Source organism: Clupea harengus, chromosome 18 (genome assembly GCF_900700415.2).
Source record: "Clupea harengus chromosome 18, Ch_v2.0.2, whole genome shotgun sequence".
Lineage (NCBI taxonomy): Eukaryota > Metazoa > Chordata > Actinopteri > Clupeiformes > Clupeidae > Clupea > Clupea harengus.
In genome coordinates this window covers 3,537,024-3,552,822 of record NC_045169.1, presented here as the reverse complement: position 1 = coordinate 3,552,822, position 15,799 = coordinate 3,537,024, and the positions used below count along the sequence as shown (strand labels likewise).

The 15,799-nt window shown below is 42.8% G+C and overlaps 2 protein-coding genes across 3 annotated transcripts in view; both read left to right on the top strand.

Moving 5' to 3' along the window:
* Window positions 1–2,469: 2,469 nt before the first annotated feature.
* slc35e4 (solute carrier family 35 member E4) lies at window positions 2,470–10,373 on the top strand. 2 transcript variants are annotated; one of them, XM_012822126.3, is made up of 3 exons: window positions 2,470–2,854; window positions 4,136–4,740; window positions 6,455–10,373. In XM_012822126.3, the coding sequence occupies exons 1-3, from the start codon at window positions 2,814–2,816 to the stop codon at window positions 7,078–7,080; spliced, it is 1,272 nt and encodes a 423-aa protein (XP_012677580.2). In that variant the 5' UTR covers window positions 2,470–2,813; the 3' UTR covers window positions 7,081–10,373. The 2 variants fall into 2 exon arrangements, with proteins under 2 accessions (XP_012677580.2, XP_031440886.1); XM_031585026.2 differs by lacking the exon at window positions 2,470–2,854 and adding an exon at window positions 2,881–3,333.
* Window positions 10,374–12,404: 2,031 nt separating this feature from the next.
* Window positions 12,405–15,799, top strand: part of smtna (smoothelin a) — a 5,672-nt gene continuing 2,277 nt past the window's right edge. Inside the window, exons 1-4 of the mRNA XM_031584985.2 lie at window positions 12,405–12,630; window positions 13,920–14,024; window positions 14,547–14,622; window positions 15,256–15,393. Of these exons, the coding sequence (XP_031440845.1) occupies window positions 13,926–14,024; window positions 14,547–14,622; window positions 15,256–15,393 (313 nt within the window). The 5' untranslated portion in view covers window positions 12,405–12,630; window positions 13,920–13,925. The remainder of the gene's footprint in view (window positions 12,631–13,919; window positions 14,025–14,546; window positions 14,623–15,255; window positions 15,394–15,799) is intronic.

Genomic DNA, 15,799 nt, shown 5'->3' with positions numbered 1-15,799 from the left:
CACTTTCACGTGGTATATTAAATCACATCTGACATTGGTGTTTTGACATTGATTACAGTGAATGGTCTTACAAAATCAGAAAATGTTCTTTGGATTGAGTGGAACAGAGTGATCATCAATATGCAGTTTATCTAGGTAAATTAATTTCACCAAAGTTATACAAGAAAAGACATACTTCTTACATTTGTATGAGAAACATGCAATGACATCTCTGTAAATGTAAATGATTTGTGTGTGCTGGAGTGGTATGTGATCACTAAAGTGTTGTTTTGAAGCAGGTTCTCTGTTGAAAACATTTATCCCCAGTTTCCCAAGACTATAGTAGCACGGAAATCAATCAACTTTATAGATTAACAAGGAAATGAACCAACTTCAGATATAGCAGGCCATTTAAAATCATGCTGAGACATTTTGTGGTGACCTCTGAGCTACACTACTCTTGGGGAGCTTGGCTCTGAAGCTACTGCATTTTTCAATTGAAACATTTGCCCTGGGGAAATCGAATCAGTAAATGATCCTACACATGCTTGGTTTGTTCTTTCAAGTTTATTTTGACTGTCTGAGATACCATACAAAGTTACTATAAGCAAATATATAACTATCTAAATCTGTAACATTCGATTACATGTCACCTCACAGTCAGCTAAGGGTTGGAGTTGTGGTCTGTATCAGGTGTTAGGCCACACATGAGACATCACCTCATACCTACCACAACCATAACTATTACCTATGCTTACTTCTTCATTGTAAGGAATATAAAATTGAATTTTTTTAAAAAAATTTGATTGCACTCTTATGAGTGCTGAATGCTCTGCCGTGGGGCAATGCTGGTGTCGGCAGTTTTTTTTTTTTATGTGAGAACTGTCTCACAGATAACTCGCGTTCCTCATGCGGATGAAACCGCGCATTTTACAACGACTGCTATCACTCTCAGCTATACGGTATGTGTTTTGTTTCTCGACCAACAAAAAGCAAACAGGTTGTAAGAAGAACCCTAACATTTGGCGCCCATAAAGAGAGTGCCTGTTAATATTACAAATGTTATTCTATGAAGTTAAGGTTAGTACGTTTACAAAATGAAAGATTCTTCAACTCTACTCAACCAAACTGAACTATGTCCTTATAAGGGCGGCTATCCGTATCGCGTCTGGGGGAGTTGGAACGCTGGTGCAATGGTTGTAAAGCAAGCAGCAAACCGTATTTGCATGGTTAATAGGCTGCACCGTCACACATAGAGCAACTGGAGAGGTTTGTTGCCTAATTATGGCCTCAAACTTCAAAACAAATACAATAGCTCTTTAGATATGCCTACCGTATAGGCCTATTCATTTACACAGGCATTAGCTGTCTGTAAGGGATAGCTACCGGGGGGGGGTTAAGTTAATGAAACAAACGAACTCTTAAAGCAAAGGTTATGCAACAGTCATTAGTCACCACTACTAAGACTAAGGTCGGTCTTAGTCGTTTTATGTAAAGCTACTTTAAAAATAACTCATAGGTCGTCTATGGCAGGCTTTGATGGGAATAGAGAATAACAGCATGTTTCTACCTGTGAGATATCATTGACGCACACACGCACACAAGGTGACGCACACACCTTGCTGTGGCCTGTTCTGATAACACAGTGAACACCGTGTTCTCGTGCAAAGTTTCTTTGTTTACTTTAATTTCTCACGTTTTCGAACCGAACGTTTGTTTGCCTGAGGTCTGAAACCAATAAAGCTGGTAAAGGGGGGGTAACGGCCCAACAAACACAGCATAACGATTTAGAGTGTATCCTACCCTAGTCAAGTCTTTACAGTGATAGGCTAACATTTAAACCTATAGATAACTATGCCATTGCAAACATTTCCCACACAACTGGTGCAATTAAAGGAAGATGTACATATTGATGTGCTCTCTTTGATGTAGGCTAGAGGTCTGCACGGGATGGATTTTTCATTTCCGTTCCAGCATAGATCGTGTCCTGCTCCCGCAAAACTATGTAGGCCTAAACTGATATTCTGTCCACTTCCGTACCGCTAGCCTCTTTCACGTATTGTCCTGTTCCTGCTCACAAAATCCCGCAGGTGGACGTTGAGTATTTTTCAGTCCCGCGCGTGCCCGCTCCAATGAAAATGTTCCATGCGTAAAAAAAACACCAATCTCGCGCCTGTTTATGTAAAACATGGGTTATTTCTTGCTGCTCTCCTACAGACACGAATAACATCTTACAGTTTATGGACTTGTTTTTCATTTTATATTTGACATTTGCTATAGCTTATTAATAATTTGCGCGAGTCCCGCGAGTTATGGCTGTCTCCCGCCCCTGCTCACGCATCAGTTTCTTCATGCCCGCATCCGCACTCCACAATTCAAATGAGTCCGTGCTCTTGAAGCAAAGTGTTGATTGGCTGGAATAGTTTCGGTCCGAGCCACTTTGTTTGTTTCCCATTTACAGAGCCAGGACTGTGCACGAGCCAATCGCCGTTAAACACAAAGAAGAACACCGGACTGATAGCTAGAGGAAAGCGAGGAGAATTTTGCTGAATCCGACAAAAATATGGATTATAATCAAGGACAGCACTTTTAACCCCGTTTTCTAAATTGAATTTTAATTGAGGACATGTAAATTACATGAAAACATTTTCATCTGTGAACTTTGCCCTCGTAGCTGACCTACGTTTGCCATATGCTGGCGCTAGGTCACAGAGTCAGTGAATAGATGGGCTACATCGGGCTCTGTTCGCGGTGACGCATCACAGCTGATCTGGAGAGGATCTGGCAACAATTGAGACTGCGAGAGCAGTAGAGACAACGTCAAAAGCTGATGTATGTGCGTGAATGTGTTCATTACTCAGAAGCGCATATGGAGGTAGGATAATAACGTCAAAAAGATTACATGGTGAATAGTTTTGTATGTTAGTCCTTCACTTTTGCTGAGAGGTGTATTTTTGTCATGTGGAGCTGTCAATTGGCTGCCTGGTTGAACATCGGTGTCTCTTTTCATGGGGTTGTTGTCTGGGTTTGTGTCCCGATTTAGACAACCGACCATTTCCCGTGACCTCTGTAAGAAAACAGATTGGACTTTGTTTACTGAAAGCTAACCTTACCGAGACTGACGTGTGATGCGCTGTGTAGGAATAGACCCAGTTCACTGGGCCCGTTATTGTTTGTATTGATAGCCAAGCCTGCTAATGTTACACTAGCTCCAATCGGAGCAGTCTTCTGCCCTGCGTCAGAACTTGGTGGTTTAATAACATGCAGTGTTATGGACACGCTTGAAATCCTGAAATTGTGATTTACGAATAGGCCTTCCATTAGGTCTCCCATATTTTCTTCGAAGAATGACTGGTAACGTGATTGTTTTGTGTCTGTCTTTTCTAGTAATGTGTAGTTACTCAGGCTCAACCAAATCAATTACTTAACGAGATATCATGACGATATCTAACGTGAGCCTCTGAATTATGTTGGCTACCGCTAACTAGCTGTGCTAGCCTAAAAAACTAAGGATCCCAAGCCCATACACGAAGACTGTTCAAGACAGCAGGGCGCTGCACGGGATACTGCCCGTCTATTTCAGGCGACGTCATTGAAAACGACAGTCAAGTCTATTTCCTACATTTAGGGTAGTGGCTCCTATAGCAAGCCTATGGATCTATTGGCGTGGCTGTTTTTAACCGTGTTCATGTGAGAATGTTGTTTAACGTTGTTGACCTGAACCAATCAAGAGAGAAGTCGTAGAGCAAATGGGAAAGACCAGTAATTTTCCTAGGAATCCAGTCGTCACTGCGCGCCTGCCCAGACAAATGTTGGGAGAAGGCGTTATAAAACAGCGCCTAACTGCACACAATAATAACACGTCTGTCGCTACTAAAAGGGAACATATGTGTGTGTACACCTCTTAGCAACAGCTAGAATTTCAAAACAGGAAAGGCGGTCTCTCTGAGACGGAGGATTTGACTCGAACTTTGTTAAAACTGTGACGATTGAAGTATCTTAACTGGAGAGTGATTGCTAAAGGACTATAACGATGCAGTAAGCTTAGGGTATCAGAGGGACTGCTGCAGCCTAGTCACTGTTGATTGTTTCGTTATCTGCTGAAAATGAATGTACTGTTTATGCGATATGAACTTAGGATGTGTTTACCCTACAGACGCAAAGATGCAAAAAACATGATCAACACTGATGGCCTCTCTAAATGTGAGGCGACTCGGCGGGACACCGGGACTAGTCCACCCCAGATGCTGCACCTCTTATCCGCTGTCTTTGTGTGGCTCGTGACGGGAACGACCATATCCAGCCTAAACAAATGGATATTTGCCGTGTACAACTTCAGGTACCCACTGCTTCTATCGGCACTGCACATGCTCACCGCAATAGTGGTGGACTACGGACTTATCAAGCTGCAACTCATCCGTCACCGAGGAATCGGCGAGCAGGACTTGACAGCCAGTGCCAAGTTCAAGGTGTTTCTACTGAGTTTGACTTTTTGCGCAAGTATTGCGTTTGGGAACATGGGGCTCAATTATGTCCAGTTGTCTTTCGCACAGATGATCTACACCACCACACCAATTTTCACTCTGGCCATATCTTCCCTGATCCTCGGAAAACATCACCACATTATAAAATACACCGCTATGATGCCAATCTGCCTCGGAGCCTCATTCAGCATTATGGGTGAGGTCCAGTTCGATCAGACAGGCTGCCTCTTCGTTGTCGCCGCCACGATGCTACGAGGCGTTAAGTCCATTCAACAGAGTGAGTATAAATTAATTACCTAACATGTATCAGTCAAATAATGATGCCTAGAGCTCTACAAATATGCAATGTCACTGTACGCTTTGTCCACATTAGTGATAGTGTAAACACAAAATTATAAACTAATCATCATGAAAACATTAGTAAATTATTAAGTAATTCATCTATAGTGAAAGTTTTCTGTAAACTGCTGAAACGTTTTCTTTCTTAAGGAAAATCCTTGCATCATTCCCAAAGTGACATCAGAACTCTATTTTGACTTCTCATGTAGTTCATACTGTCCTTGTTGCCACAACGTCCCACACTGCGGTAGGCGTATCCATAGTTGGAACATTTCAGTAACCGCCTGAGTCATAGGGTACAGCTGTCTTCGTCAACAGCTCCTGCTTTCGGCTGGTTTTCGAGCCACATTCATGCTCCAGTCTCTGGCTTTATTACCCTGTATTGCCAAATACTAACAGATTGATATAGTATATTGATAAGTGGAGAAGGTTATGTACAAGTTGCTTTGTTGTTTCCGTATTACTTCATAGAATGAGCGTCAGCTGGGCTTTATTATCTCTAGTGGCCTCCTCACCAAAATAATTTGGCTGAAGTTTGGATTGTGACAGAGGACATGTAACTGAATAAGCGATTTTATTAGGCTTGGCAAATAGTGCTTTCTGAAAGGTCTCATCAGTTAAAATGCTGATGATTTCATATCTGAAAAATTGGCTGCACTGTGGCCCATCAGCAGGTGGTTACAGTGACATCATATATGTGTAAACATAATGCTAGAGTCACACACACTAGTTAATCTTTCCTCGCCTTCTGATTAACTGTCAAGAACCAGCTGGCTGTTAGTTTCTCTCCATAATACTAGCCTATTTAGGTGAAAACCAGCTAATCTGAGGACTGGAGAAAGCTGCCCCTCATTATGCTTCATAGATTAGGAGGATTAGGAGCTAAATTTAACTGAATTTCTGCTTATAATTTAGCCCACATAGTGAAAGCCCTCTTACATACCAGAGATAAAAGTAACCAACTGAAATGCATACTGTACTCTTGAGGATGTTTGGTTCATTCAGTCCTTATTAGTTACATAATGAAGATGTTTTCTAGTGACGTGTGTGGTACAGGGTACATTGCATTAAGTTTTCAGTGCTGTTTATTCATCCCAGTTTTCCGTTTCCATACCAATGCAGTATTCACTGAAATCTAACCTAATTATTAAAGGCCGGAATGGAGCCAGAGTTCAGAACATAAGTTCTAAAACTTTTTGAAATCCCGTTCCCTTTGCTATTTTTGGTCAGTGGTTCATTGAGTCCCCAGGTTGAGTTTCCCCATGTGGTTCATTGAGTTCTCAGGTTGAGTTTCCCCATGCGGTCTGACTCATTTGCACCAGTGTTTCTCCCTCAGTGTCAGCCTGAAATACTCATGTAGGTCGGCCTGATAGTGTCATGTTTTAGGAGCTCTATTTTGGCTCGCCCCTGGAATCATAAAGACTTGAGTTGTTTACTTTTCTGTGGCACACTTTGGCAGAGCACGTGTCGTTTTTGACAGTGTTCCCGGTTCAGTTATAAATCCTCAGATTTATGTTTTAGGCCAATATGAACTGCCTAGTTTTTCCTCTCGGCATTAAGCAAATTAAAAGCAATTATACATCGACAACTGTCAAATTGAACCGCATAAGTGTATTTAGTCTCATCTTGTTTGTGATGCCCCCCCCCCCCAGGTATCCTGCTCCAGGAGGAGAAGATCAACTCCGTCTTCCTCCTCTACCTCATGTCCATCCCCAGTTTCTGCATCCTGGCCGTGGCGGCACTGGCCCTGGAGAACTGGGCCGTCCTGGAGTCGCCGTTCCACTACGACCGCCACCTGTGGCTCTTCATCCTGCTCAGCTGCCTGGGCTCCGTGCTCTACAACCTGGCCAGCTGCTGCGTCATCGGGCTCACCTCCGCCGTCACGCTGCACATCCTGGGCAACCTGAACGTGGTGGGCAACCTCCTCCTCTCGCAGCTGCTCTTCGACAGCCAGCTCTCGGCGCTCAGCTGTGCCGGCGCCGCCCTCACCCTCTCCGGCATGCTCATCTACCAGAACTCGGAGCTCATCGGCAACTACATGGATGCCTGGTGGGCCCGGCAGAGTGAGAAGAAGGGGGAGGGGGAGAGGGCAGTTGGCGCCCAGGTTGACTGCTGCTCAAGGGAGCGGGATGGAGACTCCAGCCCGCAGAAGGAGAGCTATTCCGGGGTGGAAGCAGAAGAAGAAGAAGCCCCTGTTCTGGAAAGAACATCAGAGGTGGAGAGTCATCCTGGGGTGAAACAGGAGACTATAGATGGCAACAAGGACAAGTTGGACTGAGACGGTCAGAAAGCGAATGATGGACAGATCCAGTGTGGACTGTTGACAGTGTGTCTGTCCATGTAGGTGCATGCTGACAGCGGTGGGCAGCATGAATCCCCGGGGCAGGAAGCAGTTCCATGCCTCGGGAAAACCGACAGCACTCAGAACGCGGTACCAGTCCTGTTTCTCCTATTTCATTTCCTTCCCCCTGGTTCCCCTCCCCTTACCTCCTCACTGTGCCAAGTTTATTTATTTTATTATCCTCCTCTGTAAGAGGATTAAAGGTTCGTCTCGAGGGGTACTGAGATGGATGCACACTGGCATGTAGATGCCTTTGTGAAAGCGTTTCCCTGTAGTGTAGATGTACACTATCCCCCAGCCCAGCCCAGCCCAGCCCAGCCCAGCCCAGTCCAGCTCCCTCCCTGCTCCCTCTCTTAGAGAGAGACGTGTAGACGCACAGTCCCTGCATGGACCTGAGAGTTTTCCAGGTGTGTTGCTGGTTATCGTGAGCTCATATCACTCTCGTCCTCTTCATACCACTGTGAAAATGGCCGACACGAGCATTATATACGTTTGCAGGCGGGAGCGTAACCGTCAAACACTTTTCATCTGAAAAGAAAAAGGACAAAATGGCACAACTTTTACTAAGAAGGAGGAACTGTGAGATGACAGGAAGTTGATCTTGTCTTTAAACTCCTTTAGCTGTAGTCCTGTCCCCTTTTTGCTTGTGTGTGAGCTGATCTGAGAACAGGCGAGATGGTACAACCCTGGTGACATGACGTTTTCACCGACTCATCCTTCTTCCTCCTGTCATCAGATCAGTTCTCACGGGGTGAAAGAGAGGGCCGCTGCTGTAAAGCACAGGGGGGCGTCTCCGCTTTCAAAGGGCTCTCGTGTGCCAGGCAGGAGGAGGTGTGCCGCAGTCTTCTGTGGGCAGGAAAAGATTAGCCTGAGGCAGCTGACTGTCAGTCTGCATTTCCAGGCGTAGGTCACCTTCACCCTCAGCAGATACACACTGGCTCGTCAGGATTAGACATACCAAGCCATTGTGTGCAATCAGAGGTACTGTTCCCAACCAAACCCCCTTCTGGGGAGGTCAACTTGAGGCAGCTTACTGTATGGGAGGCCATGTGTCAAATGAGCATGCTGTTTTTTGCTGTTTATTTTAATTTTTTTTTGGTCTTGATTTTGTTTACAGAGAAGTTAGCTTGACGTGTTCCTCATTTTGTGATTCGATGCACACATCATGCTTGCCCACGTTGGCACGCATTGTTATGACTGGCAAGCCAGCGGGTAGAAACATCCGTTAATGTAAACACACAACACCTGTGCTTGCCGTCACCGACAGTGACCTTGAGCAAAACTCCTCGTCCCCAAAGAAACCGACAGCAACCCTTTGTGCTTGGCTGAGTGCAGTGGCGTTGGAACGTGGCCTTAGCACTGAAAGGGTTTCCGTCGCGTGGGGCTTTTATTCATAGTTCTCACCGTCTCGCATGAGTCTCGCTCCACTTTCAAACTGAGTCTTCCCTACGGAGACGTCAAGAATGAGGCTCTTGTCAGTCTCCCGCTGAGGTCCTGCTTCATGCCTTACTTCTCATGGCCTAGATGGGTGCTGCTTGTCAAAAAATGTTTAAAATAATTTGTTATTATTATTATCATTATTATTATTAATAGGAGTTTTATCTGACCTTAAAAAGGCAGTATTATAAGTAGTCACTCCAATTTTGGTGTGTGGAAATCTATGATTTTGACCTGGAGGAAATAAGTTACTCATAGGATTCTTGCACTGTGGCTGCATTAAGGTTAGTCTGTGCCCAACATGTGCTTTGATGCCACCTGCTGGATGGAATGAGCACCTTGTCCTTTAAAGGTGCCCAATATAAATCAGGGACAGTTAAGAAAGTATCTAGAATAATTCATGTCAGACATTTTAGAGAAGGCAGTTCAAGGTTGTCAAAGCTCTTTCCAGCACATTTTTCTACAAAGGAGTAAATATTATTTCTTTGAATCATTCCTAGCTAATTTGTTTTCTTGATATGGGGAATGCTTAGCATTAGGATGAAGGTTCCCAGTAGTAGTTTTCAGAAAAAGAAATGTTCTGCTGTTGTTTTTTATAACAGAAATCATTGTGGTAAAAGATTTATCCTTTTTTATGCTCAGTGCCTAGACACATGAGACAAAATATCCTCGGTTTTTAGCAATGCACATAATCCCAGTCAGAAATGTGAGCAGCAGTGCAATTAGTCTTGGACAACAATTTGTACTGTTCTGTCACCTTGTCAACTGTCTGTCTGATCCTAATAACATCCAAATACCAAGCTGACATAGCATCGCTATACCTTTTTAAAAGAATGTTGAAAAACAGGTTGTCCTTTTTGTTTTTATTTGAGGACCAAATTTGTCACACTTTAAAATATGAAGCCTGGATTTTGCACATATAAACGCTGACTAAACAGATCACACAAACTCATCACTGTTTTCTTTCCTCTTCTTTTGTGTTCTTCCTCCTACCACTCTTGTTTTAATTTCCTTTTAAAGAATGTGTCTTTTAATGACCAGGATTGCATAAGTACATTTCTGTAATAAGTGACCTAACACAGTTTTTAGACCGAATATCTTTGCTGTATCCTGTACCGAACAAGATCACAAAGTTTACGTTCCTGACACCGTCCTGTCATCTAGTGAGTCTTGTGTTGTGGTCCTGGGGGGCTCCCTGTGTCAGTGCAGTGGTTTGAGTGTTCAGAATCACTTTTCAATGCTGTCTCAGGCCAGAGCCAACAGGCAGTAGTCACCCACATAAGTCTCTCTCCATTCGTGCCAATAGGGTGTCCTAGCTGTGAAAAGTAATTTTGTCCCGTGGTCGATAAGCGGCACCACCACCATCAATGTTCACATTTGCCTCCTGTCTTCGTTCACAAGCACAGCATTGTGGCTTTAGCATGGGATAAGCAGCAATAGTTCATCAGAGCCGACGGCACATCCTCAACACTGTATACACTTACCTTTTTGGTGGGGTGATCACTGTCAGTTGAAATTATATACCTCAATTTTTGAATGCAGCAGTTTGGTCACGCTATTATTATTCTTCTTTGTTTGTTAGGTGATGAAGCCATCAAGGCAGATCATATTAAACTAGAATGGGTTGCAGCACAAAATTGCACTGACGAATTTGAAAAAAAAAAAAAAAAAAGGCTCCTGTGTATATAGTAGGTGTCTGGTGTCAGTCAAATGTTAGATGTAAATAATTTTATTATATTTATGTATTTTGCAATCATGAAAAGCTGGCTAAATAAACTGGTTCAAGAACCCTTCTTCTGTCTGGTATCTTTTTGTCTTCAGTTACATCCAACACACCCAATTCCTCCAGGCACCAAACCTGAAGGTATTGCAGAGTTTTAACATCGGATCTGAAAATTTCTTTGCTCCTATTTTGTCATTTGCACAAAAAGTAAAGCTCCACTATTGCTTATAATTTTAACCTCACCCTTCCATATTTATTGAAGGAAAAGAATGTAGACATTTAGAGTACTGGCAGGAAAGACCAGTCAATGTAATTTATGCACGCTTGATAGTCTGAAGACTTACTAATGAAACCCCACAACATGCCCTGAATTGGTCAGTCAGTCTTTTGGCCTGAATTGCTTCGCACTCTCAAGTGCTGGATTTCTCTACCTAATAAAGAAGCCATGTCTTTCCATTACTTTGGCTGCTGCCTGCACCTAATGATGCTAAAAGTCCTGGATTATGCAATTAACAGACAAGCCCAACTACAGCAGTTCCACACATACAATCTGTCAAGCAAATGTAATCTTATGTTAATAGCCAATTAGATTGAAATGGTGTTCAGAGAGGTAACAGATACTTGATGTGAGGTGACTGAATCACTCACTGTCTCCTTCAAAACTCTGATGAGGTATGATGAGTCATGCTGCCGAGTGAAGCAATATATTAAACTAGCCTGCTAATCCTCAGACATTAGGAGCAGTTTAGATATGGTACATGTTGAAGTATAGATACCTCATGAAAATTCTGAAAAAGTAATGGAATTTTAAAGTCTTATTTTCCAGGATTGGTAAAGCAATTCAGCAAGTTCATTGAGAGTTTTAGGAAAGTCATGGTCATATGGTCCATGAAATGAATTATGTTATTGTACTCCGCCATGAATAATGCTTTTATAGTTTCCACTTGAATTGACGTAGCCTAACTAGCCTATTTGAAAATGGAAAATGTTTAATTTTCATTCAATAATTAGTCCCAACCTGTGGAGATAAGTGCACAATTTGGTGTGTGTGCTTGTAGGTTGTGAAAGGTCATGGGAATTAAATTAGGTCCTTGAAAAGTTTTGAAATGATTTGAAATGAAAAGGAGTCATAACTAAGTCATGCAGCTGTTTTCTAGTGTCAAATGTCTCCATTGAATGCTTACTTTTATTTGCTGCTTTTAATCCAATAGATTTAGCCATCCATTATTTCCGTCTATTCTATTGTATATCCAAAAAAAGGTCTCAAACATTAGTGTTTGCCCTTTTAGTTTTACTTTGAATTTATAACCGTCTGATGACACCGTAGACCTTTTGAAGTGAAAGCTTGAGCTGCTCTGTCTCAGGCAATAACCTTTCATCACCACTGATTGGAGCCATTACTCCACTTCCACTGCTCTTGTGCCTCATTCATGTGGTTTACTTCACACAGCCCTCCCAGTGTAGCACAAGTGTAGAAGGGTTTACCTCACACAGCCCTCCCAGTGTAGCACAAGTGTAGAAGACACTTTCCCTCTCACACTGTGTGTGAAAAAACAGAGAGCGAGTGAGGCCCAGTCCCAAACACAAACGAGAGTGTTTTTCTTTCAGAGAGGGAACAGCGCAAGAGAATGGCTCTGGCTTCTGTAAACATGGCGATGGCGCTAGGCAACATGTTTCCCCCTTTTGCCTTAATAAGGTCGTGTTCTCCCGGTCCGCCCTGCCTTCCTGTGGACTCTGACTCCAGCCTCTCTCTCTCTCTCTCTCTCCATCTTGCTCCACCACCCACGTGACATAAGCACATATTATGTCATTACCTAAAATGCCTATTTATATTCACAGGCACAAACTAACACAATCCACCTTGGTACTTTACTTGATACCTTGAGAGGTTTGCATGGACACTGAGAAAAATATTATGAAGCAGGAAAGGCAAAGGGATTGATTTAAAGAGAGTCAGGTATGTAGGAAGAGATGGTGAGAGTTGAAATGGGGAGGGGAGGGGAGGGGGGGGGGCAGAAGAAGACTCGGGTGGAGTGCCAGAATCATCTCCTCTTCATCATCTTGAACTTTCCTGAGCCCCTTTTCTCCACCTCCCCCTCCTCTCCCTCTGTCTCTTCACTTCTTTGGGGAGAGACTGCAGAGACCTCCAAGGTCACGAGAGGTGTGGTTTCAGGAGGGAAAACTGCCCTGCCAGACCAGTTCCCAAGCAGGAGAGCTGAGAAAGCAGCACAGCTGGTGAACTCCTATGACTTGTGTTCGCGCAGCAGAACATTCAGGGACAACAAGCTTGATCATTCTTGAAGGCAAAGAGGGCAACATCATCACTGGTAGGTACCACACCTGCATCCAGCTCTCCTATCTTTACTTCATCCTGTCGGAACACATCTATCTTTTTGTAATATTATTATTATTATTATTACTTCAGATGGAACATCTGCAGCCATAAGAAATCATAATTAGGCAGTAAACAAATATCATAAAGTGCTTTATGAAAGCCGAAATAATACATTGAATTGAATTGAATTGAATTTCTATGTTTAGTATAATAGTACTTCTATGTCACTTTTACTAGTACATTTCTATTAATGTCTGACCATCAGTATCCTCTTGTATAGGCACAGATGCATAACTTGGGTAGGATTTCCGTTTGTAAATGTTTTGGTCATTTACTTTCACTTAAATCTCGCTATTTTGTTGACTCCTGGGTGTTCGTTTCACCCTCTGTCTCACAGTACTCCGTAGAGGAGTGATATCACACTCTGGGTGATGTATCCACCCATCAGAGAGCATGGTTTATTTCAGTCAAAAACTAACATGTTCTGTGTTTATGCTTAGATTAATGATCTGATAGTGGAGGCTTTAAAACAAATGTCATGTTCTATTTATGTCCAGACTCGGGCAGTATGTTACTTTCCAGTCTACCCAGGCTTACCACTTGTTGAGCTTCAGTAAGGCTGTCTAGATGTGATGGAAAAATGTGTCTCATTGAGATGATCTCCTTCTCCTCCTGGGTGTAATCCAGTTCTGGAGAGGAAGGTGTAATTTACCTTCTGGATTTGCAAATAAGCGACATTCATGAACCGAGAATACATATATTTATGTTTTACATACAAACATTTATATTCAACATGATTTGAATGATATTTTATTAGTTTAACATATTTACATTTAAGAAAAATGCTCTAAACTTCTGTGACCCTTCTACTCCTTACAGCACTCTTCTCATAGATCTGCATCATGTGCCTGTGTGCCTGTGTGCGTAGATGCACTTTATACACAGACGTACGTCTTCGTCACGTGCCTGTGTGCGTAGATGCACTTTATACACAGATGTACGACTGTGTCTGAAGTACTGAATACGACTCATATGAATGGACGTGATTTAGCTCACTGTGTGTACCGTTGGTTTTAAATTGTTAATCTTCTGTTGTTTATTGTGTTCTTTGTTTTTTTTCATATCTTAAAGTAAATTCCACTAGTTAGTCTGACAAGTGTCTGAACTGATTTAATCCATTATTGCTAGTAGTCCCATATGCCACTATGGCACACTTTAATCAGTGAATTTTATGTTTTCATCCCTGCTGTTGTTCACATTGGACATCTGTGCTGGCTGTAGCTGGCGATGGAGGCTGGACCAGACGCTCAGGCAGTTCCACGCAGTGGCCCACTCACCAGTGAACAGCTTGCCGCCATCGATGACGAGCAGACCCTTAATGACATGGTAGCCCACTGCATCCTCTTCACCCAACCACGTTTCACCACCCGGTGTTTATTTCCATGTGCCTTTGTCTTTAGGAGTGTCTATAACGACTCTGTTTCTCTGTTTTTACCTGGAGTTAATGATTGTAATGCACGTGGGCTGTCCCATCTGGCATTTGAACACTCATTTTTAACATGGATGAATGATGAATTTTATGTATACCTGTGCATAAAGAGGAAAAAAAACTTTCAAATCTACAATTTCTGTCTGAGTGTGGAATAATATTTAGTCACGGTATGTTTCCCTGGATACAATGAGTGATTAATACTAATTAATAATAGCTAGTAATTCAATAGTTGGCAGAATTACTTTATAATTTGTACCCTCTCCATGATTCAGACTCTGTACAGTACAAGCTGAGCTTCATGGGCGAGTGTGTCCTAATGGGACAGCGGCAGCCAATCGGTTCCGTGGGTTGACAGCGGAGCAGTATGGAGCCGTGTATGTACAAGCTCTTATTAACTATACATTGTTTCCTGTCAGCTGGACAAGACGGAGGATTTTGAGCAGAGGCGAATGATCCGTGCCGCCATGAGGGACCTACTGAAGAGAAAACGAGGTATTGCCAAAGCAGGAAGTAGAACCATACAAAAATCAAAACTGAAACTACTACTACTACCATTACCACTACTACTACTACTACTACTAACAATCATTTAAAAAAAACATACTTTTTCACTATAAATGATGTATGTATATCTATAATGTTTAATCATTATAATAACAATTTATGTTTCTCAATATTGTAATTACTTATCTGCTGTTATCTTTGGTCAGTATTAATGAAATATATAAGAAATATGATCAATTCTGGGCCTTCCGCCCAAAGTGAACAGTGATCAGTAAAGAACAGAGCACTCCTGCTCCATGGTGTGTCAGTGAGGAATGCTGCTTCTGGCTGGCCTTCTACTATTACTCAAATACTTACAAGCGCTCAGCCCTCCGCTCCCACTCCTGAGAATCATCACTTATTCCTGTCAGCATCTCTTCTGCTCCAGCCTTCTCTCTCTCTCTCTCTCTCTCTCTCTCTCTCTCTCTCTCTCTCTCTCTCTCTCTCTCCCTCTCTCTTTTATTCAGTGATTCTCTCATCTTGTGTCCTTCTAATCCCACTGACCCCATCTCTCTCTCTCTCTCTCTCTCTCTCTTTGTTCCTCTCTTCCTCCATCTATCTCTCCACTCGGCATATACTCAGAGCAGCGCGAGCGCGAGCGAGGGTCAAGGCAGAAGGACCTGCGTCAGCAGGGCGTGTGTGCCGGGGCTCCGCCGGGGGGCATGGGCAAAGGGCAGAAGGCTGCTAATGGCTCCAACACTCCCAAGGGGTCGCCACAAAGTAAGTGCTTTAATCCCACGAAATACTTTGTAGTCAGATTCATAACGGTTACCATCATCAAAAAGCACCATGAAAGGGTTACTTCATCTTTATCTTATTGGACCAAGTTATTGGTGTCACTTGTTTAGCTCATCTTACTTCAGGTACTGCAAGCATCCCCCTCAACAGAGACGAGACTAAATACGACTACAGATTAGGCCCTTGATTTTGGCAGATTAGATAGATTTACATGGAATCACTGACAATTTATCATTTTGATAGCACTATTTTGGTTTTGTTATGCCTTTGTCCAAAACAACAATTTAAAATATGAATGCTGATTGAGTGACCTTAAGAGTTGAAAAATGGAGAATAATTCGGTATGATTTCATGACCAAATTAGTAACAAGAAAACCTTTATTTATCA